Source organism: Myxocyprinus asiaticus, chromosome 37 (assembly GCF_019703515.2).
Source record: "Myxocyprinus asiaticus isolate MX2 ecotype Aquarium Trade chromosome 37, UBuf_Myxa_2, whole genome shotgun sequence".
NCBI lineage: Eukaryota > Metazoa > Chordata > Actinopteri > Cypriniformes > Catostomidae > Myxocyprinus > Myxocyprinus asiaticus.
Window position 1 is genome coordinate 8,198,006 of NC_059380.1, and position 21,585 is coordinate 8,219,590.

Sequence of the window (21,585 nt, forward strand, 5' to 3'; positions counted from 1 at the left end):
ATAGGTGCCAGGTGACTCACCTGTCTCCGGATTGCACTCTTTGTGACCTTTGCAGCTGCGAAGTTCCATGAGCTGCTGGTGCATGTGATTCACTGCATCACGATCAAGCGTGCTCACTGCATTTATCAGCTGCACAGAGCAAAATATCATCAGTAGAATGATGGTGGTCCTGTGATTGTAAAAAGCTTGTAAAAAAAAGTACCTGGTAGGGGTCTGTGTTGAGATCAAAATACTCCAGGAAGCCAGTGGCAAACTCGCAAAACAGGAAGTTGTGTGTCTCATTGATGGTCCTCAGACACCAGTAAGTGTTATTGTTTGCACTTGTGCAAGCACAGAATGGCCCCACTGACAGGAAGCAAAAGAGAAGACACAACAAAAAGGTAAAACAGGTTACATCTTAAAATGTTAAGTATTAGGAGAATTTTGTCTTCGTTTCAGTTTCATCAAACTCTTGATCACTGGGTTGAAGAACTAGTTCACCCAAAATGAAAATTCTCTCATCATTTACTCACCCTCATGCCATCCCAGATGTGTGAATTTTTTTCTTCTGCAGAACACAAAGATTTTTAGAAAAACATCGCAACTCTATAGGCCCATACAATGCAAGTTGATGGTGGCCAGAACTTTGAACCTTCAAAAAAGCACATGAAGTCAGCATAAAAGTAATCCATAGGACTCCATGGTTAAATCCATGTCTTCAGAAGTGATATGATAGGTGTGGGTGAGAAACAGATCAATATTTAATTCATGTTTAAATATCAATGTCCACTTTCACTTCCACATTCTTCTCCTTTTGTTTTTGGCGATTTACATTCTGCGTACATATCGCAACATGCTCGGTAGGAAGGAGAATTTATAGAAACAATACTATAGTATAGGACTTAAATATTGATCTGTTTCTCACCCACACCTATAATATTGCTTCTGAAGACATGGATTAAACCACTGGAGTTGTATGGATTACTTTTATGCTGCCTTGATTTGCTTTTATGGAAGCAAATTTTGGTCACCATTTACTTGCATTGAAAGAACAAACAGAGCTGAGATATTTTTCTAAAAGTCTTCATTTGTGTTCAGCAGAAGAAAGAAAGTCGTACACATCTGGGATGGCTTGAGGGAGTAAATGAGATAATTTTCATTTCTGGGTGAACTAAGGCCTTCTTTTAGTGTGATATACAAAACAACTGGTGTGCAATACTTGTCCAGAAGGGGGCAGTCTGCCAGTGATGGTTGTCGTGGGTAAAGCAGGTGAGGCCAGGCATGCTGCATGTGTCATTATTACGGAGACGCTTGAGGAACTTCCTCAGCTTCTTCCTGCGCTTTTGCTCTTTCATCAGCCACTGTTTCTTAACTTTGGATGCCATTCTGCTTAGATAATTAAAAGCAGATATCTTCAATAACAACTGTATGTTAGATTACATCTTAAGTTATGTGCTTTTCCTCAGTGTATGAAATATGATGACCTACTTGAGAGAATGTACACTGGCTGATTTGGACTTGAAAATAGCTCTGGTCTGGTACTGGTACCTGAAAAGGAAATATTGAATAATTATGTGAATACAAATGGACGAGCCAGCACTTGAATTATAAAGCTACATACAAGCTAAAGTAAGAATGGATACTTACTCATTTTGGTTACATTCACACTCTTTCGGTCGAACCTGCTTTAGATGCCCTTTGACCTCTCTAAGGTTCTTTATTTTTGTTTGCAATGTCTCAATCTGTTCAAAGAGCAAAAGTGGTCAAAAAGAAACTAATGTAGCATTTTTCATGTTAAACTTGGTGTTAAATCTGGTTTGTCTTCATTTAAGTTGTCAAGTAACAACTTACAGCAGTGATGATCTTACCTCATGTTCAATGTGTAGTTTGTGATCTTTCCATGCTTGTAGAGATTTGTATAGTCCACCATCACATCTTACTGTATCATTCATTAGTATTGAGCATCTGAAAAAAAAAAAAGACAATTTTTTAGTTCCTTACATCAGTTTCTCTATTTACATCATAGAAACCCCAGGTTGATGCTCCCTGGTATTACATGTAAACCAGGATAACACCTACACAACCAGTCAAAAGTTTGGACACACCTACTCATTCTTTATTACTATTATTTAGTCATTAAAACTACGACGTAATACAAATGGAAGTTTGGGATTTATGTAGTGTCCAAAAATAATAGACAAAGCAAAACTATCTTACATTTGTATAAATATATTTATAAAATATAAAAGCATATACTGATATTCATCTTTATTCATCATTGCATTCATCTTCAATTATATATTTATAATTAACCGGGTAATTTTGTACCTAAATCTTTTTTCTAAAAATGGTTTCTCTAATCTGAGTGTACAAGGCTTGGTGACTTTTCCTAAACTTGTCACCTGAACACACTAGATTCGATGAGTCTAAGTGTTTTTATCAAACAGTCCCCCGTTGGTACTGTTCGTGTCAAATTTGACCCACCATAGGAAATGAATGGGTGAGACTTTAACACAGAGCAATTTTTTTTCTTTGTCAAAATAAAAATCAATAAATCAGACACAAACATAAGCACACAGTGTTTCCCATTAATTACCTAGCCTGTGGCAGCTCACCACAGTCTAATTTGTCCTGACACAGTTTGTATTAAAATGTCGGACTTGTAAGTATAAATGTAAGCTAATAGACTTGCTGCTGTATAGTGTATCATTATAATAATCAAACAACCATAACAAGAAACGAGAAAACACTCACTACTCTTGACTGAAAAACTTTAATAGCTTTAAAAAGTATTAATGTATTACAGTGAAGACCTGTCAGGTTTTGTGGAGGAAATGGCAGGACTCAAACGCAGAGTAGCGAACAAACTGGCACAAGACAAAAAACACTATGGGGTTAAATAGGGAAGAAAACAAGGAGGGCAAGTGAAAACAATCAACTAATAATCAGACAGATAACAAGGCAAACAAGAGGGCAGGGTTATCACTGAAGACAGACACGAATGCACAAGGGAATGAGAAAACACAAACCCAAGTGCAACAGCCTGGGTGGAGGCTTGAGGACAGGGATGAGGTCAGGCAGGGCGGCAGTGGGCACTGGGAACTGGACAGGCTCATTGACAGCCACAGGAAACTGGACAGGATTATCAACAGTCTCAGGGGACGGGACAGGCTCAGGGAACGGGACAGGCTTAGGGAACGGGATGGACTTGTCGACGGACACAGAGAACTGAACAGGATCGTCGACAGCCACAGGGAACTGAACAGGCTCGTCGACGGCCGCAGGGAACTGAACAGGCGGCTCCAGGACAGGAGCGAGAACAGAAGCTCTAGGACGGGAGCGAGGACAGACGGCTCCAGGACGGGAGCGAGGACAGACGGCTCCAGGATGGGAGCGGAATCAAATAGGGAAACGACCTCCATGGCCATGAGCACTGGCAGTGACTGAGTAACGACCTCCGTGGCCGTGAGTACAGGCAGAGACTGGGGAATGGGCGGCAGGGGAATGGCCTCCATGGCCATGGACACTGGCAGAGGCAGGGGAACGGCCTCTGTGGCAGTGAACGCTGGCAGCGACTGAAGAGTAGGAGCACTTCTCATCCTCCTTTTGCGGGTGGCGAGAAGCACTGCTGCAGTCCTGACAGAGGGAACAAAGCTGGCGAGCCGGGCTGAAAACTCTCTGAAATGGACCCATGGTGGGGGGGGGGGTGGGGTCCCATTGGTACTGCTGATTCCAAAAACGGCCAGTTCATTCTGTCATGTTTTGTGGAGGAAATGGCAGGACTCAAATGCAGAGAAGCGATATGGGCTTTTATTAATACAACATTTATAACAAAAAGAAACAAAAACTGCCCCGAAGGGGAAAAACACAGTCCAGGGCGACAAACCAGATGAGGGGCTGGGCTGGAGCAGGATTGGAATAAGACAAACAGGACAGGAACCGACTGACAGACACCTAACCGGGAAACATCAAGAACAAACTGGCACAAGTTTGTTAAATAGGGAAGGAAACAAGGAGAAAACAATCAACTAATAACCAGACAGATAACAAGGCAAACGAGAGGGCAGGGTAATCACTGAAGACAGACACGAATGCACAAGGGAATGAGAAAACACAAACCCAGGTGCATTCACACAGCACGAGACAAAACACAAGTGCCTGGATTCAGCCACAGAGTAAATAAATCAAACCAACTGAAGTGGCTGAATCCAGACACAAGACATATAACAGACATAGAACACGTACATGTCAGGGCTCTGCCACAAAGGGGAAAAAAATATAAAACTAAGGACCGAACCCTGACAAGACTTCTTCATGTACTTTAAGTACCAATGTTACAGTGGTGTTAGAAGCTATACTGCCATCTTTCGACGTGGATCAGCATGATCGTCTCTGCTGCCCCAGCCAGCTCTGGAATATAATTTGCATCTGGTAAATGTCAGAGTCAGAGTTTGAGGTAATTTCTAAAGTTATTTATTACTCCTATAATATAATTGCTTTGCCTAAAAACAAACGTCAGAAATCAAGTGAACATGCTTCTACTGTTAAGTATATATTATTATTGTCCCTCATATTAATAATCTTTGGAGACTGTCTACGTTTCACAAAATTTCTAAAGAGTTATTACCTTTATTAGAGAACTGCTTAGCGTAAAATAAACCTCAAATATCTAGCAATACAGAATGTTATGGTAAAGGAAAGATTAGAATTTTTTATGATCAAATTTAGCATGTTCATGAATACTGTATTTGAAGAACTAATTTTATTCCAAGCAACCAGCGTCATGGTTTATACAAAATCCACAACAATCGCTGTGCCAAGCTACTTTGCACTAAACAAATGAAGACGTAGATGCCCCACCATTACCGATGTTTAATCTAGTTTTTTGCCTTTACCAGTCTTTCTGCCTTCTTGCTTGAAGCAAGTTGCTTCAGACCTTTTTTTGCTTCTTTGGCAGTACAGATACTGGATCTCCTGTTGTCTCCGCTGCTAAGGCATGATAAATAAGTTTATTCCATTGTGTTCTGTCACCATGACATATTCCTTGTGTGTGTAAGCATACTTGGCAATAAAGCTCATTCTGATTCTTTTTGCACTTCGCATCACCAAACAACAGTGTTCTAAGCATAGCCAAGCGTATCTGTCTACACAGGTGGCAGCCAATGAGCACGAGGATTCTCTTCTTCAACGTTTAGTGAAACACTGTGGGTCATGTGATTTCAACATGGTGATAGACATTGAAGGGGGTGACCCGCACCAGGTAGAATAAAACACTTTTTTCGAATATTATTATGAGTACAGTCTTCATCTCATGTTAGTGATACCATTCGGATCAATTTGTTAATGTGTAAAACTTTTTAAATTGTCTCCAAACTACTGAATGCACCTTTAAGCCACCTACAGGCCATAGTTGTCATTTCATGTAATTGTTATTTTTATTCCAGCAGTTGTCACCAGAAACCCCAATGCCTGACATATTTTGATGTTTTGACAATCTTTGAATTTACTGAAAAGAAGGTTTTTATTTAAAATAAAATAAAATGTGCTTGTTTTATATAAACATGAATGGGGTAATTGAGTAATTTACTGGTAAATAAATTTACAGTAAATAGTGTTATTACATTTCTTTAAAAAAATAAAACAAAAATTAGGGGGTTCCACATATATGTTTTGATTGAACAGGGATCTTCTCTATTGATACTGTAAGTGTAAAAGGGTTGAAATATAGCAACAACATATATAATTTATAATTTAAAATGTATAATATATATTTAAAATTATATATAATATACAATATATTTTTATAAATGATTAATAAATTATTACAATTTTATTTTTGCATAGAAATACAGAGGCACATTTATATATATATATATATATATATATATATATATATATATATATATATATATATATATATATATATATATATATATATATATATTGTCTACAAAACAAATTTCAAACATTTAAGCATAAGATTTTAGCTCAAACATTTTGGTTGAAAAGAAACGTTGAAACTTTTGACCGGTACTGTGTTTGTAAATTATGTTACTGCTTTTCATTGACATTGTGTCTAGCTGTGTTAGTGTTTGTCACAATAACTGACTGTTCAAGTGTGATTGCTATCTGTCTTGTACCTGTAGGTGACTTTAAGAGCAGCAGGTGGCGCAAGACTGTTGAAGTTGATGTCTGTGGGTCCCATTCCACTATATTCTTCATTTTCTCCATACACAGCCTGCTTTCTGCCTAGTAAGAGGCTGGTGTTTAGGTTAAGAGGCTGGTAACCCTTCTCCAGGTCCAGAGTGTAAACATCTGAGTCCAGGTGATGTGGCACAGAGCGGGCCCAACGATTCCGTGGCAAACTTTTCTTGGATTTCAGCTCTATAATTAAACATGAGATTGGAATTGGTCTCTAAATTAAGTGGTACATAGGATTGTGTATGGAAGGTTGTTATAAGTAAGCTACTCTAAACTTATTGCTAAAAATATAACTCCCTTTTCACAGTATATCTTGCCATTGTAGTCTCTAGGCACAATCATGATTTCAAGCTCGATCACACTTTCGCTAGATGACGCAAGGAAGTGTAATCGAGCTTAAAATAATGATCGCCAAGGAGACTGCTGATGTCAAGATTTATAGAGAAAAAAATAGTTATATTTTGTTTTTTCCTCACCCAAAATCAATGGGATCGATTAAACCACTGGAGTCATATGGATTACTTTTATGCTGCCTTTATGTCCTTTTTGGAGCTTGGAAATGTTGTCACCATTACTTACATTGTATGGACAAACAGACATCATATCTTCATTAAAATATCTTTGTTTGTGTTCAACGGAAGAAAGAAAGTCATTTGAGTTTGAGATGACAAAGGTAAGAAATTGATGAGAAACATATAATTTTTGGGTCAACTATTTCTTTAACAAACTTTTAAAACTATTTTTTTTTTTTATGTTGACTGGAATGTTTTTGAATCAAATAATTCCAATTATCGAAAAGTAAAATTACAACTGGTATTCCCCAATATACAAAAACAGATGCAAACTTAAAAACAAACCATCGACCAAGCAAAGACACCATGAGTCCTTTAGGAGAAAATGTTAGGAACTATGCTGTGACTCACTCTTTTTGGTGAGAGCCTTCTTCCTCTCAAGTGGTACAATAGGTTCACAATCACAGTGGTCGGATGGGGAACGAGGTCCATAGATCTGTGCCCTGTTAGCAGCCATCAGGCCCAGAGCACGAGGTGCATAGAGACCTGCCATCCCTTTACACTTATACAGTCTCGGCATGCCAGTGGTATCCTCAATACACTGCCACTTCTGCATAATAAAATAGGAGGGGTTACAGGAACAGACAGAAACCACTAGACAGGCAGGCAAAACAAAAATGAGGGATGCACCAATACAAAATATGTGTGCCGATACTTCTATCCAGCTGCTTTTTACGCTATCATGTTTCAAATCACTGCAGACAATTGCTTTTATCAGCCAGTACATCAGTGTATCTCTAATGAAAATAATCTAGGGAATAGGCAATGGTAATTAATGGTGAGTATTTACCTGCCCTGGTTGCTCACAGGGTGTTTGGTACTCAGCTCTTTGACACAGGTCTCTGACCCGCTGATATTTTGGCAGAATATTCTGTTCCACCTCTTTGTCATCTTCTAGCTTATGCAGAGGCTTCCTGTACATCAAGAAAGAGATTACATCAGATTTCCACCCAAAAACAGCAAAGCATCAGATACAGCACTATCAGAAACACACAGATGTGTCCGATGTCAGGGAGCCATCTGGTGCCTCTCTAATGGAGCCACGTCTAATCAATTTCTGGGGTTAAAAAATCTGTAAGAGTTTGAGAACTAATATAGAGTTCAATAAAAAAATACATGGGTTCATCTGGCCTGATCAAATGCACTCACCCCCTCTCTACCAGGAAAGAATCCCGCCACACTTTCCCCTTCTTGTGGGAATGAAACCTAGTAAAACTTATATATATGAGAAAATAAAAATAAAATACATTTCTTAGGCAATAGGAAATTATGTGGTGAAATCACATAATAAGCACAAGTTGAAGTGTGTATTTATACTCTCGCCATCTGCCATTGGTCAAACAAGCATATAGTCTCGCCCTAAACTCACGCCATTAGTTGAACCGGTGTTGCTGTGTCGGCTGGTCGGGATGCTCAAACAGAACAAATTTTTGATAGCGCCACAAAGCCACAGTAATACTTTTTTAAGGCTTACTTACAGTATAATTGACTCTTCATATTAAGTTGGGTAACATAAAAAATTTACACACTTCACCTTTAAATGAAGCAACATTTTTGTGTTGTAAATTGTAACTGTATTGCCATACCTGTTGACTGGTTTTTCTGTGTCCAACAGCTTGAGAATAGACTTGCCGTCCATGTCTAAGGGAATATCCACTCCAGCCATGTCTAGCAAGGTTGGTGCTAAGTCGATGTTCAGGACCATGTGAGGATTACTGCCGGAGATTACAAACTCATAGTCAACAATGTGTCATTTTTTATTTATTTTGTGAGCTCAACATCTTCATCTCAGGGACTTACATGGCACCTGCTTCCACATTAGGGCCTCTCAAATAGAAGGGGATTCGGATGTCAAATTCGTAAGGCATAGACTTGCCCTTGACTAGTCCAAACTGGCCAATGTGATAGCCATGGTCCGACATATAGATGATGTAGGTGTTATCCAGCTCCCCAGTTTCTACCAACATGTTGTAGACCTGTGTGAAAAAAAGGGAATCGGCACATTTAAACTAGAATATTGGTGCCTGCACCAGGTTTCTTAACTAGCTTAAAGGAATAGTTCACCCAAAAAGGAAACTTCTCTCATCATTTACTCACCTTCATGCCATCCCAGATGTGTATGACTTTATTTCTTCTGCAGAACACAAACAAAGGTTTTTATAAGAATATCTCAGCTTTGTAGGTCCATACAATGCAAGTGAATGGTGACCAAAATTTTGAAGCTCCAAAAAGCACATAAAGGCAGCATAAAAGTAATCTATGAGACTCCAGTGGTTTAATTAATGTTTTCTGAAGCGATCCAGTTGGTTCTGGACAAGAGCATACAAAAAATAACTCAAGATTTTCAACATTAATCTTGACACCAGCAGTCTCCTTGGCGATCATGATTTCAAGCTTGATTACACTTCCTAGTGGCATCTAGCACTCTGTGCATTCACCAAGCACTAGGAAGTGTAATCGAGCATTAAATCAATATTGTGCCTATAATAACAGGAGTTATATTTTGGTCTGTTCTCACCCAAAATCAGTTGGATCGCTTCATAAAACATGGATTAAACCAATAGAGTCGTACGAATTACTTTTGTGCTGCCTTTATGGGATTTTTGGAGCTTCAAAGTTTTGGACACCATTCACTTGCATTGTATGGACCTACAGAGCTGAGATATTCTTATAAAAATGTTTATTTGTGTCATACACATCTGGGATGGCATGAGGGTGAGTAAACGATGAGATCATTTTTGCATGAACTATTCCTTTAACCAGCAAGCTCAACAAGTATGACCAGCACCAAACCAACCTCCAACAACCTGGACCAACTTGGGAATTCAGAGTCATGCTAATTCAAATACAAGCAGTAACATTTATTTTGCCTAAAGTTCTCTAGTTTGTCTTCCAAACACATAGCTATTGAGACTTTGTTTGAGCATGTAACCTTTTCGACACTGTCATCCACTGAGAGCAGGGTCTGCAGCCTCCTTCTCTGCAACATATTGGTGAATTGCATGTGCACAGGCTTCATGGGTCCTGTGTAACGCAGGATCCAGTGCTTGTCTGGGTTTGGGGCATAGTTGTAGCTTGGGGTTCTGTGTGGGACATTCAGCATTTACAGAATTGTTAAAGACCTGTTCTGTGCCATTGGAGGAAATGTAAGAAAATAGTACAGTTTACAGTCAAAAACATTGTTGCCAATCGAGAAATTCGTTTCACAGTCCAGCTTTTTGTGGGTGTGCAACTTCAGGGTACAAATGCCTGTGCAATGACAGATTTAGTGAATGGAGAAGCTTTGTAGTTAATGCATTGTGTTTTGCTTCATGGTACTGAATGTGCTGAATAACATTGCAGAGAAATTTCTTTGTGTTGCAGATTGAAAATGTCATTGTTGTAGAGAATTGTGAATTGTACTGAAGTCCTATTTCATATTGTAATAAGCCACAGCATTGTCATCTCATGGTGTTCTGCGTTGTTTGTAAAGCCTAAGGCTCCATTTCCATTATGTTGAATTGCATATATCAATCATCTTCAAATTAAAAATAATTATAAAATCAAGGTACCTAAACAAACAATAAAATTAGCAACTGAAATAATAACATTATCAATAAAATAACATTGAACTTGTTATTAGAGATGTTTGTGATACACAAGTAAGCCACTTTAATTATAACAGAACCAAATAGATTACAGAGTAATCAAATGCAAACCACAAAGCAAACAAAAATAACAGTCAGATCCTGCCAATGGGCTTTATGCCTCTAATGGGGCCTATGACTGAAGAATGATGGTGACAGATAAATCTTGATGTTATAATAACAGCACTATCTGTCTCTCTTGAGCCTACTGTATAAACGTATTTGCCAGAGGCACTAGAGAAACAATTACTCTATTCCTGCAATAAACCAAGAGCAAAATAAAGTCATAAGAGTTAGTTCATTTAAAGTAGCTAGTCTGTAATGAGAAAAGTGGCAATTGTGCTATACAGTCAGCATTATTTATCAGGCTGTCATAACTAGGATGGCATGACACAAAGCTGAACACTGAAAAATGTATACTGAATGGGACTTATGAGACCACATGAAGTTGTGAATATAAACTGGCTGTGTATTTTGACATGTATTCTTTTAAGAGAAAGTGAGAGAGAGAGACTTGCATGTGTTGAGATGCATTGGTAAAGGCACTGCTGTACTGAGGTGCTGCATCCTCCGGGCCATGGGGGGCAGCATGACTCAGAACCATCATCACAGGCCTCTGCGGGTAAATTCTCTTTGACATACGGAAGTAGTTGATGCTGTCTCTTGTGATTATGTCAGTAAGATAGTCCTGTTAAACAAATGAAATGAAAAAGGGTATAAAGTACTTGTGTGCTGTTCAGAGAATTTCCTTGATGGATTCTCACAAAAGTGTTTTAATTGCATTGTCCAGAGAGATGTGCTAAGTTCCAAATGGCGTAATACCATACAACTCTTACTATTTCTGCTGTACGTATTTACTACCATAAAACTGCCACGTATGGTAGTGTGCCATTCCGAAATCAGCTATGGACCCGACAGAAGCCTGCCGCCCACCCCCACCCCCCCCACACACACTTACAGAAGCACATTCACTTTCATTGTCGCCATTCACTTCAATTGTAAGTGCCTCACTGTAACCTCGATTTTAGGTTTTTTGTTTTAAGAAAAGTAGAGGTGAATATGTTTGTGAAATATTGCAAATAAGCAGACCAGAGTTGTACATTTTAGTCTATGAAGGAAATACAGATCAATTTCATCATACTATGCTTAGTGATGCTCTTTGAAAAGAGACGTTACACAACCTTTGGATACTCTGTGCCATGCTTTTCTCGGATACCATTGCGGCACAGAGTGTAGTTGTAGAACCGTGAGTTCTTCACCAGTGCGACCCATTCCCTCCAGCCAGGAGGCACATAAGAGCCATTGTACTCATTCAGATACTTCCCAAAGAAGGCTGTAACAACAAGCAATTATTTCAAAGTCAGAAAATGACATAAAACATAAGCGCATCTTCAAGAAATATCAGCCTTCCCCAAACGAAATTGCTAAAATAATAAAATAATTTAAAAAAATATTCCAGAAATTTCCTTCCAGTGGTTGTACAAACAGATATTTCCACCCCAAACTCACACCATTGGTCAAGCCAATGTTGCTGTGTTGGGCTGGTCAGGATGCTCAAACAAACAGAGCAATGTTTTGATAGCACCACAGAGCCACATTGTTTTAACATAAAAAAAATTACACACATCAGCTTTAAAGGTGCACTCAGTATTTTTTTTACGTATGGCAACTTGGACTTACACTGACACCTAGTGCCGTGGATGTAGCATCATCCAAATAGCAATGGTTTTCAGATACAGATCTCTTTGTAGAAATTCACTATTCACTGTCAGGCATGATTAATTTATTCCAAGAGTGAAAGTGTCCAATAACAGGCCGGTTACTGAGATTAAGCAAGTAGTATATGGCTGGTCATGTGATCCAAACATGGCAGCCCCTATGAGGGGACTGTCTCCTTGTAGAAAAAACAGCTTTTATCTCATGTGAGTGGTCATGATTTTATACATATGTTTCAAAATTAGTATTCATTTCTTTAGGGGTCAAAGTGCACCTTTAAAGTTACTAGTGTTGCAGAGTGCATACTGTGTACTAACCAGTTCTGTAACCAGAATTGTTGAGGTGGACAGCAAAGGTATGTGGTTCATGGTGGGCCTGCCAGGATGGTGAGGAGCAGTTCTCATTGTTGGTGTAGGTGTGATGGTTGTGGACATATTTTCCAGTCAATATAGAGGACCGAGAAGGACAGCACATAGGGGTGGTGGCAAATGCATTGGAGAAGTGGGTGCCACCTTGCATCATTATACGCTTTGTTTTGTTCATGGCCTGCATGGAGCCTTTAGGGAAAAAAGAGATATATGTGGTTTTGAAAAAGATGGCGTGAAAGGGAGATAGCGAAAAGACATCCTGATTGTTTTATGCAACAGATGCTTGACCATATATTTCCTCCCTAAAAGAGTTTGAATGAAAGGGCTGAACAAAGACCATGCAGCGAGGCCATTATGTTGCTACTTCAGTGATTAAAGTGCCAAAAAACAAGTTGAAAAACAGCAAATTTGGCACCATGGACCCCGGCAGTTGGTCCATACTGCTGCTCTTATTGAGTGCTTTTCTATAGAGAATCAAATAAAATCATTTTGATAATGTTCAGCTATTCATAATGTTCTGTACATACTCATACATAAGTCTACACTATCCACAAGCATACACGATATACACCAACACACACCAAACAGGAAACTTTCCAAAATCTTTGGCTAACATTATACAGTTACAATCGAAATTATTCAACCCCCCCAAGACAGTAAGGATTTACAAAGTTAAGCTTTTCTGATGACCCAGAAATTCTATATCAGTTGAGTGACACATTCAAAGTCATAGTGTGAATATATAACCTAATATTTCTAAATAGCAGGATTTTTAAAAAATACAGCCATGTCATAATTATTCGACCCTTATTGCATGTAAGGCTACACAAGTAATTGTTTTAAAACAAAATTAAAATTAAAGTTTAGCGTTGTAAGCAAAAATGTATTTCTATGCAAAAAATGCAATTAAAAATAAGCTGACTCAAAAGCTAATAGAGGAGATTATTTCATTACACAAGAAAGGTCATGGCTAAAAGTACATTTCCAAGGCACTTCAATTTCCAATAGACAGAGTTGGCAGCACCATTCATAAATTTTTTAAATATGGTACAACAGAAACCTTCTTGGGGTGTGGAAGAAAGCAAAGGGGAATGTTGACTCCAGTTGACTGAATATTCAAGAAGTAATTAGGAAAGACCTGTGGAGTCCTGGAAGAAGGTTTTATAGATGTATGACACTAAACTGAAAATGAGTTTTAGACCCATGGGTCAGCAGTACGTCTGGAGTAATATGACAAGGTGATGACAAGAACGACACCATCCCCACAGTCAAGCATGGAGGTGGGTCAGTCCTGTTATGGGGGTGTTTTGCAGCTGCAGGAAAAGGCTATCCTGACTAGGTGACTGACACCATGGATTCTTTCAAGTATCAAGCCATTTTGGCATGAAAAATGTGATGCCTTCAGTGTGTAAATTGAAGCTCGGTGATCACTAGACTTTCCAGCAAGACAATAACACCAAGGACACATCCAAGTTGTCCAAAATCTGGTTCAGGGATAGGTCGTGGAATGTCCTTAAATGGCCCTTTCAGTCCATCATTAAAATTCCATTGCAAACCTTTGTTGGGATTTCAAGGAAGCAGTGGCAGCACAGAAACCAAAGAATGTCAATGAGCTGGAAGCTTTTGCTCGTGAGAAATGTGTAAAAATTCTAAATGAGAGGTGTCCGAAGCCTGAGAACACTCACCTGAAACATTTATTTGCTGTTATTAAGGGTAAAGGATGCTCCACAAATGATTGACTTTGGGGGTTGAATATTTTTGACATCACCTTTACTGAGGTTTTAGTTGATGTGTTTTAATTCACATCACCAGAATGTACTGCTGGTCAGGGGGGTTGAATAATTTTGATTGCAACTGTATAAAGCCAAGGACTGGAACAAATGTTAAAAAGACATTAATGAAACATCCCTATTACGTTTTCCAAATTAAGTTTTTAGGAATTTTTACATTTTCAGGAATGTCATGTTATAACATTTAAATAACATTCTGACTTTTTCATGTTGCCACTACCACAATGAAATTGTTTGGAAAACTTTTTAATAACAAAAATTTGTTAGCTGGGCAGCGCACCAAGTTCAATGTCCTGGTCATCGGTAAGAATGAGTATGATGTTTGGATGAACATTCCGTCGATCCCTCTGAAGACGAGACCTCAGCCTCTGACCAGAGTGGTACATTGTTCCATCCGAGAGGTAGAGGAGGAACGTTAGGATGAAGATAAGGAGAAGGGTGGCTGGTCTCCACCCAACTGCCATGCTTTAATCTGTCTTTCACCTCCAACGCTAGTTATGTGACAGTGTCTTCCCAACCTATAAATGGAGAACAAAACAGGAATTTAGTTTTTGTACTCAAACTGAAATATAACCATGTTTAAAGGTGCTCCATGTGATTTTTTGGGAATATCACATATAAATCATCCCTACTAGCTGAAAGATATCCCTGAAATTTGCCCTGAGTACTCTCACCTGTCTTTGTGACAGCCCTAGTCTCTGTAAACTGTAAAAAATAGTCAGGGGAGCGTCCCATACTTTTTTAGCCAATCACAAACCAGATCAGAAGTCAGATCCTTAACAAATCAGAAAGGTTATTTGCTTGTGAAAAATGTTGCATGTTCTGGTTTGCTGATACTGAGTTTACAAACATAGCATCGAGATGGAAAAATCATAAGATATCCTACAACTTGGCTCATATGAAAAGATACAACATTTAGACAAACCAACAAATTGATACAATACAGGCATAACATTTTAGCTAACCTTCTATCTAAAATTCCCTCGTCATGTTCCAAACCCTGATGTTTTTCTCTTCAGTGGTACACAACAGTCATTTTCCTAAAAAAAATTATGGTTAGGTTTAGGGTTTGGGTAAGGGGTTAAACTTAGGAAAATGTATAATAACATCGTCCAATGGTGCGTTAGTTTTGCTCAATGGGAGGAAAAGTCATACGTTTTTGTACGAGCCAACTCATACGATTTTGTCATCTTGTACTATTATTATGACCTGTCATGAGACTGGATTGAGTTTACTGACATATCTTTGGAGGGACGAGTTTTGGAAAGCAGTATGGTGAATGTTAGCAAAATGGCTGAAATCGAGCAAGTAAAATAATTCATTCAGTTTAAATAACTTCTCCATCAGTTTTATAAACTAATAACAGTGGATAATGAACATCTAGAGCATTTCTCAGGACAGTATTTTTCCAAAGAGCGTTAACTCAAATTGGCATTTATTGACAGTGGCATTATATGATCATAAACACACAAACTCTCCCAGTCACCCCTGTCTCAAATTACCCTCCAGTTCTCTCCTTTGGGTTTTTGATTACCACAGTCAGTAACTGAAGAGCTCTTCCATACAAATGATCATATTTATGATGCTCAGCATTAATTAATCATTAATGATGCTCAGAGACTGGCAAGCCAGTGCTGATGTGCAACGATCGTCTCGGTGGAACATACGGCAGCTGGTGTGGATGCTAATGACAGTGGGCTATGAGCCAAAAGAAATCAGAGAGAGGGTAAATGACACAGGCCAAAGGTTAGCGGAGGACGGGGTCATTATTAGAGAAGACAGTTGAGCGTTAATGTATTGGAAGGAGGAGGGTGTGAGATGTCTGATACAAATCTGTTATGGAAATGTGTAGATTCGTGTTTATACTGATCTTACAGCTTGGGTTGGGGTAGTATTTTGACCCTTATCTCAGTAGAAATTGCTAAATGGAGTAGGGGAGACTGGGGGCTAGTTGTCACTGTTTTACTCAGCCTAAACTCATGAACGTCAGCATGCGTGCTTGGCTGGGCTCATACTACGGACTTCAGAGTCCAAAGTCCACAGTCTATCCAGTGAGCTACTGTTCCAGCTAATAACATTGGAATAACTGTGTAAATGTAGGTGAGTCTGTAATACAAGTGTTAAAATGTATCGCTTTTCAAATGTGAGTAATAGTGTGGAAATAAAGTGATAATAAGTGGTTGTTTGATTTGTGTGAAAGTGAATAAAACGCACAGTTCTTGTAGTGTCTCTAGTGTTAATTTCACCAGCAAACTGTGACGAAATGCAGAACATGGCATGTAAAAGTTTGCAAAAATGTAGTTATAGTAACGTTCATTCTATGAGGTTGATTTTACTCCAGTGATTTTTTTTCTCAGGTTTATTTTTGAAAGTTAATTTCTTTATAGGCAAATACTATAAAATCTTGGCTACAAAAAGTTGAATATTTTTGTTGTATTGTTGAATTGAATATTTCAACCATCTTTTCCCCAGTAAAAAGTACAGTTCATTGTACACGCATTGATTTTTTATCGTTGACCCAATAGCGAGTAATGTTGTCACACTATATGGGTAAGTTGTCACAATGGCCATTAAACAGCCTGTTAAACCAGCCATTACAGTCTTTTTTTGGCTTTTCCGCTACATTTAAACAGTAACACAATTATGAAACACAAAACAAACTGCAACTCTGAAACTGCAAACAGTGTAAAAACTATTTGTGTAATTGGACTTTTGACTCTTAACCTTTAAGTTACTGAGATATAGCCCTTGTGACATCTTCCCCTTGTGAGATTATGCATTTTAGGTATAAAAATGCAACAAGCAACAAGTGTAATTGTAAAAAAGTATAATAACAGATAGTCAAATACAATACAAGGATTTTGTAGCTTCTTAACACAGCATTAACCCAGCACACCACCAACTGTGAGCATTGAGGAGGAAACATATGCCAAGACACGAATTAGAGTTCTTTTTGGAGACCCCATCCATCTCCCACAGTGTTGTCCCATGAAACACAAACCAAAATGGACGCCACAGCATCCCTTTTAAGTATTAAAGGGATAAATGATCCAAAAACGAAAATTCTGTCATAATTTACTCACCCTCGTGTTGTTCTAAATAACTTTTTTTTTCTTCAGTGGAATGCAAAAGCAGAAATTAGGCAGAAAGCTAGCCTCAGTCACCATTCAGTTCTATTGGAAAAAAGATGCAATAAAAGAACTTGATCTAACTCTTAAATTTAATTTAGTTGGTGTAACCTAATTTGATTTAGTCATGTTAAATAAAATTTTTTGACTTTGAGATATAGCACATGGAGCATATTTTAGGTTACCTTAAGTTAGTGTACACTGCAAAAATGTTAACCTAAAAATTTGCTTCATGTGGTAACATCTAAATTAACTGGTTTTATTAAACATCAATGAATCAACCTGAATACATAGGGTTACACCAACAAATTCATTTTAAGGGTTAGGTCAGGTAGAAATAGCTCCTTAAGGTTACAACTGCATGTTACCACTTTTTCTAGTGTATCCTCTTGAGTCTCATAATCTTACCTTATAGAGTTAAAGTGGTCAAGGCCAGAAGTGCAGTAGATCTCGGCACACCGCAGTCCTCAGGGCAGAGGTGAAAACACAAAGGTCACCCTCCCGCAGGACAAACTAACAACCAAAACTTTTTCCAAGAGATACTCTGAAGGTCTCCCACTGTTCATCTCTGGACCCTCTCATCTGAACAAATTGTCTAAGGGTATTTTAAATCATATCTGTCAGAGCCTTCTACCCGGCATCACTTTTCTGTGTTTTCTCTGCCACTCAACCTCTCTCTTTTTCAGTTTCTCCCACTATCTCCGTCTCTCTCACCCTCACAAACACTCACACACAGCTGCATTCAGTCCATGTTAATTCCAGCTCTCTCCTCAGTCATTGTTCTCTCTCAGGGGAATGGATGAGGTCTGACCTTGTGCATCTCCTGTTTTAAATTCTCTTGGCTGCTCTGTTCACCCCGGCCCCCCTCCATTTCCCTCTTCAGGACTCGTTGCTGGCAATTGATAAAAACAACAGCTTGAGAAAATCTTAAACGGCTTTAGCTAGACAAATAGGAGATGTTTTTGTCCAGACAAGGAATGCAAACATTGTTACCAATTGCTACAAATTCTTCAGCAGAGATCTTGAATTTTAAGCAATCCCGTGTGATTTTAGGGACTCATCATAACCACCAAACCAGTGAGAATAATTTATGACAAGAAGGCTTGCTGTAAAATGGCATGCTATAGCAGATACTCCATATCAAATCTACTGTGTTGCCAGCCTGTTCTTTTGCGTTGTGCTGTTGTCAGCATTTTGAGCAAATTGCATTGTAAATTGGGGTGACATGATTTTGGTGTGGCAAACCAAGGTTAAGATTAATTTGGACTTCAGTAAACCAGTTTTAAACAACACATTGGATATTTTGCCAATGCATTCAGAAACAATGCAATTGCATTTATACATTTTGAGCTAGAATGAAAGGCAGAGTAATTTTTTAATCAACCCTGCATAATCAAAATAGTGAGTGTACAAATACCAATACGCTGCTAACTACCAAAAATCAGCTTATGACAATGTAAGAGAACATACATCGGTTGCTCTCTGCTTTTGATGTCAAAACATAAACAGGCATTGGCACACCAGGGACTAAAAGCTAAATGTTTATCATTTTGGTTCATTCTGAGCAGAAACAGAATTTTTCCGCTCCGGGTCCAGCGTTCACCAGCGTTCATCTTTTTTAAATGGAAACCTATTAAAACTAAATAAAAGAATGGTTATTAACGTTCTTTTTAAAACAACAGTACTCTGTGCTAAGAGTGGGTGTTATACCAGTTGCAGTGTTACCAGATCTCTGAAGAGAAACAAGGCACCTGTTTTGGAAAAATAAGCTCAAAATAAGGGACTTGCCTCACTTAAAATAAGCAATAATTTAAAAAGAATTAAATTATAAAGTAATGTCTTTTCAATAAATGTATTCTTACTATTAAATATATCCCAAAAAATATTTAAATATTAAATATTCATTTGGGCCTGGGTAGCTCAGTGGTAAAAGACGCTGGCTACCACCCCTGGAGTTTGCTAGTTCGCTAGTTCAAATCCCAGGGTGTGCTGAGTGACTCCAGCCAGGTCTCCTAAGCAACCAAATTGGCCCAGTTGCTAGGGAGGGTAGAGTCACATGGGGTAACCTCCTCGTGGTCGCTATAATGTGGTTCGTTCTCGGTGGGGCGCGTGGTGAGTTGAGCGTGGTTGCTGCAGTGGATGGCGTGAAGCCTCCACACGTGCCATGTCTCCGTGGCAACGCGCTCAACAAGCCATGTGATATGATGTGCGGGTTGATGGTCTCAGACGTGGAGGCAACTGGGATTCGTCCTCTGCCACCCGGATAGAGCCTAATCACTACGTGACCACGAGGACTTAAAAGTGCACTGGGAATTGAGAATTCCACAATTGGGTGAAAATAATATATATATTCATTTGGCCACCTAAAATGTATTAATAGCGTGGCCGTGACTGGACTAAACGACACTTTATGTGGGCAGAATGATTGTTTTATTTGTTGTTTTTTATTGGTTTTTAAACTAGCAGTTTCCTTCAGAAACAAAGTTCATGCTTGTGTTGTACTAAAAAGGGAGAAGCCTTATTCTTTCAGGCAAAATGAAATGGTGTAATTTCAAGAATTTACTATGATAAACCCTTTAGTTCTTGGTTTAATGAAAAACATTTTTGCAACAAAATTAACTGGTTATTAACCAGTTACCAGCATTTAAAATAATGTTTTCACTCTGGAACAATTGAAAGGGATTTTGTTCAAAAAAATTTTGAAAAATGGTTTTTGTTTCATTCCTTGAACCATTTTAAGTCCCTGTACACAACACTGCACACATTGGCTAAGATGGTAAGAATGGCGAAATCGGTGCTATGTGTGTCGATCGTTTTTGCTTAAATAATTTATGACCTTACAGGGATAAAAAAAAAAAAGCTATTTAAGGTGTTTAAATGACCATACACATGTTGTCGGCTTGTTGAGCATAATCGGTGTAAGATCCTGTATGTAAACATATTCAGTTATCTCATTTAGGCCTATATGCAAACCAATACGCTGCATTTGGATGAGATGAGATTTTTTTTTTAAATCGACAAAACGTAAACAGACATGAACACTTGCACACATTGGATAAGCCGGTAATGGATTATGTAACAAATCTCACACAAAATCAGACAACAGAAAACTTGCCCAAAGTATAAAATGCAGAAATATAGAAATAGTGCATTTAATATTATATTAAATGCAACATCTTAAAGCTTTTGCTCTGGGTGATTTTCATGCGTGTCCAACAACAATAACCACTAAGAGCCAACAAATACACATGAAATAAGGCTCACTTGAACTGTTAAAGTGTCTGACTCTCGTGCCCTTGGCTTCACAGTTACCAACATCACCGTCTACTTTCTGAACTCATAACTATGCTGGCATGGTTTGGGGATTGTGCATCCACCCTCTGCTTCAGTATGCAAACTTTCCAAAGTCTCCTTGAATTTGCCAACAGCCGTTGGCATTCAGATGCAAATGGTGTGACAAGCCTCTTTCACAGAGAAGACCTTTATCTGCCAGCAAATTTAAAGTGGGCTGGGGGTGGGTATGTGGATTCTCCAGTTGAATACTGTACATCGGGCCCTTTTGTGATAAAATGTGGCCAAAGGGGCTTGCGTCGGATTTGGTCAACCTCAGGATCCATCATTCCCGATTTGTTCCCAACATTACGGAGTGGAACATATGTGCCATGGCAACTACAAAAATTGATTTGAGAGTTTTAATGATGCCGGGAGCAGTTGCAGAGGGGCATTTTACTCGGGCAAATATTGAACGTACAATTATTGAGAGCAACTGGAGGTGTTTTCTGCCTGGATCAGCAGTATGATAAACAGCACACTTGAACCGAAACGATGCATGTCAGCATTGTTTGAACACCAAGGGCATTTAAATCATACATTTAAGCTAATTTGGTTGGTCTGTGTCAACACCACATGCCTGTAATCACCACTAAAATATTACCCTCAGAGACACATCACACAACCATGCTGACAGCAACAGAGAACAATTTTGAGACATAAAGCTTTCTTATATGCAAGCACTGACACTTTTTCTAGCTGATGCAGAGCTCACATAAGAAATGTTCTATATTCTTTTCATTCCAAGCATGTATCTGTGGATATATGAAAGTGCCTTTTTTAAAAAAAAAAATTTTTTTTATTATTATTATTATTTTATTTTTATTTTTTCAAATTTACCACTTGTAAATCCAGCAAACACGAGTTTCTTTTAA

The 21,585-nt window shown here is 38.5% G+C and overlaps 1 protein-coding gene across 4 annotated transcripts in view; it reads right to left on the bottom strand.

Annotated features, from left to right (window-relative positions):
- Positions 1-21,585, bottom strand: part of LOC127428209 (extracellular sulfatase Sulf-2-like) — a 53,822-nt gene that overhangs the window by 3,355 nt on the left and 28,882 nt on the right. For 2 of the 4 annotated variants that reach the window (XM_051676401.1, XM_051676399.1), the window contains exons 1-18: positions 17,789-18,157; positions 14,533-14,770; positions 12,412-12,651; positions 11,560-11,711; positions 10,897-11,066; positions 9,685-9,835; positions 8,553-8,728; positions 8,339-8,467; positions 7,902-7,967; positions 7,543-7,666; positions 7,104-7,302; positions 6,120-6,363; positions 1,848-1,944; positions 1,627-1,721; positions 1,468-1,527; positions 1,199-1,368; positions 203-345; positions 21-129 (exon numbers count right to left, since the gene is read on the bottom strand). In XM_051676401.1, the coding sequence (XP_051532361.1) occupies positions 21-129; positions 203-345; positions 1,199-1,368; positions 1,468-1,527; positions 1,627-1,721; positions 1,848-1,944; positions 6,120-6,363; positions 7,104-7,302; positions 7,543-7,666; positions 7,902-7,967; positions 8,339-8,467; positions 8,553-8,728; positions 9,685-9,835; positions 10,897-11,066; positions 11,560-11,711; positions 12,412-12,651; positions 14,533-14,716 (2,509 nt within the window). In that variant the 5' untranslated portion in view covers positions 14,717-14,770; positions 17,789-18,157. Of the gene's footprint in view, positions 1-20; positions 130-202; positions 346-1,198; positions 1,369-1,467; positions 1,528-1,626; positions 1,722-1,847; positions 1,945-6,119; positions 6,364-7,103; positions 7,303-7,542; positions 7,667-7,901; positions 7,968-8,338; positions 8,468-8,552; positions 8,729-9,684; positions 9,836-10,896; positions 11,067-11,559; positions 11,712-12,411; positions 12,652-14,532; positions 14,771-17,788; positions 18,158-21,585 lie in introns of those variants that run through there. The other 2 variants (XM_051676402.1, XM_051676400.1) reach the window with 2 other exon arrangements.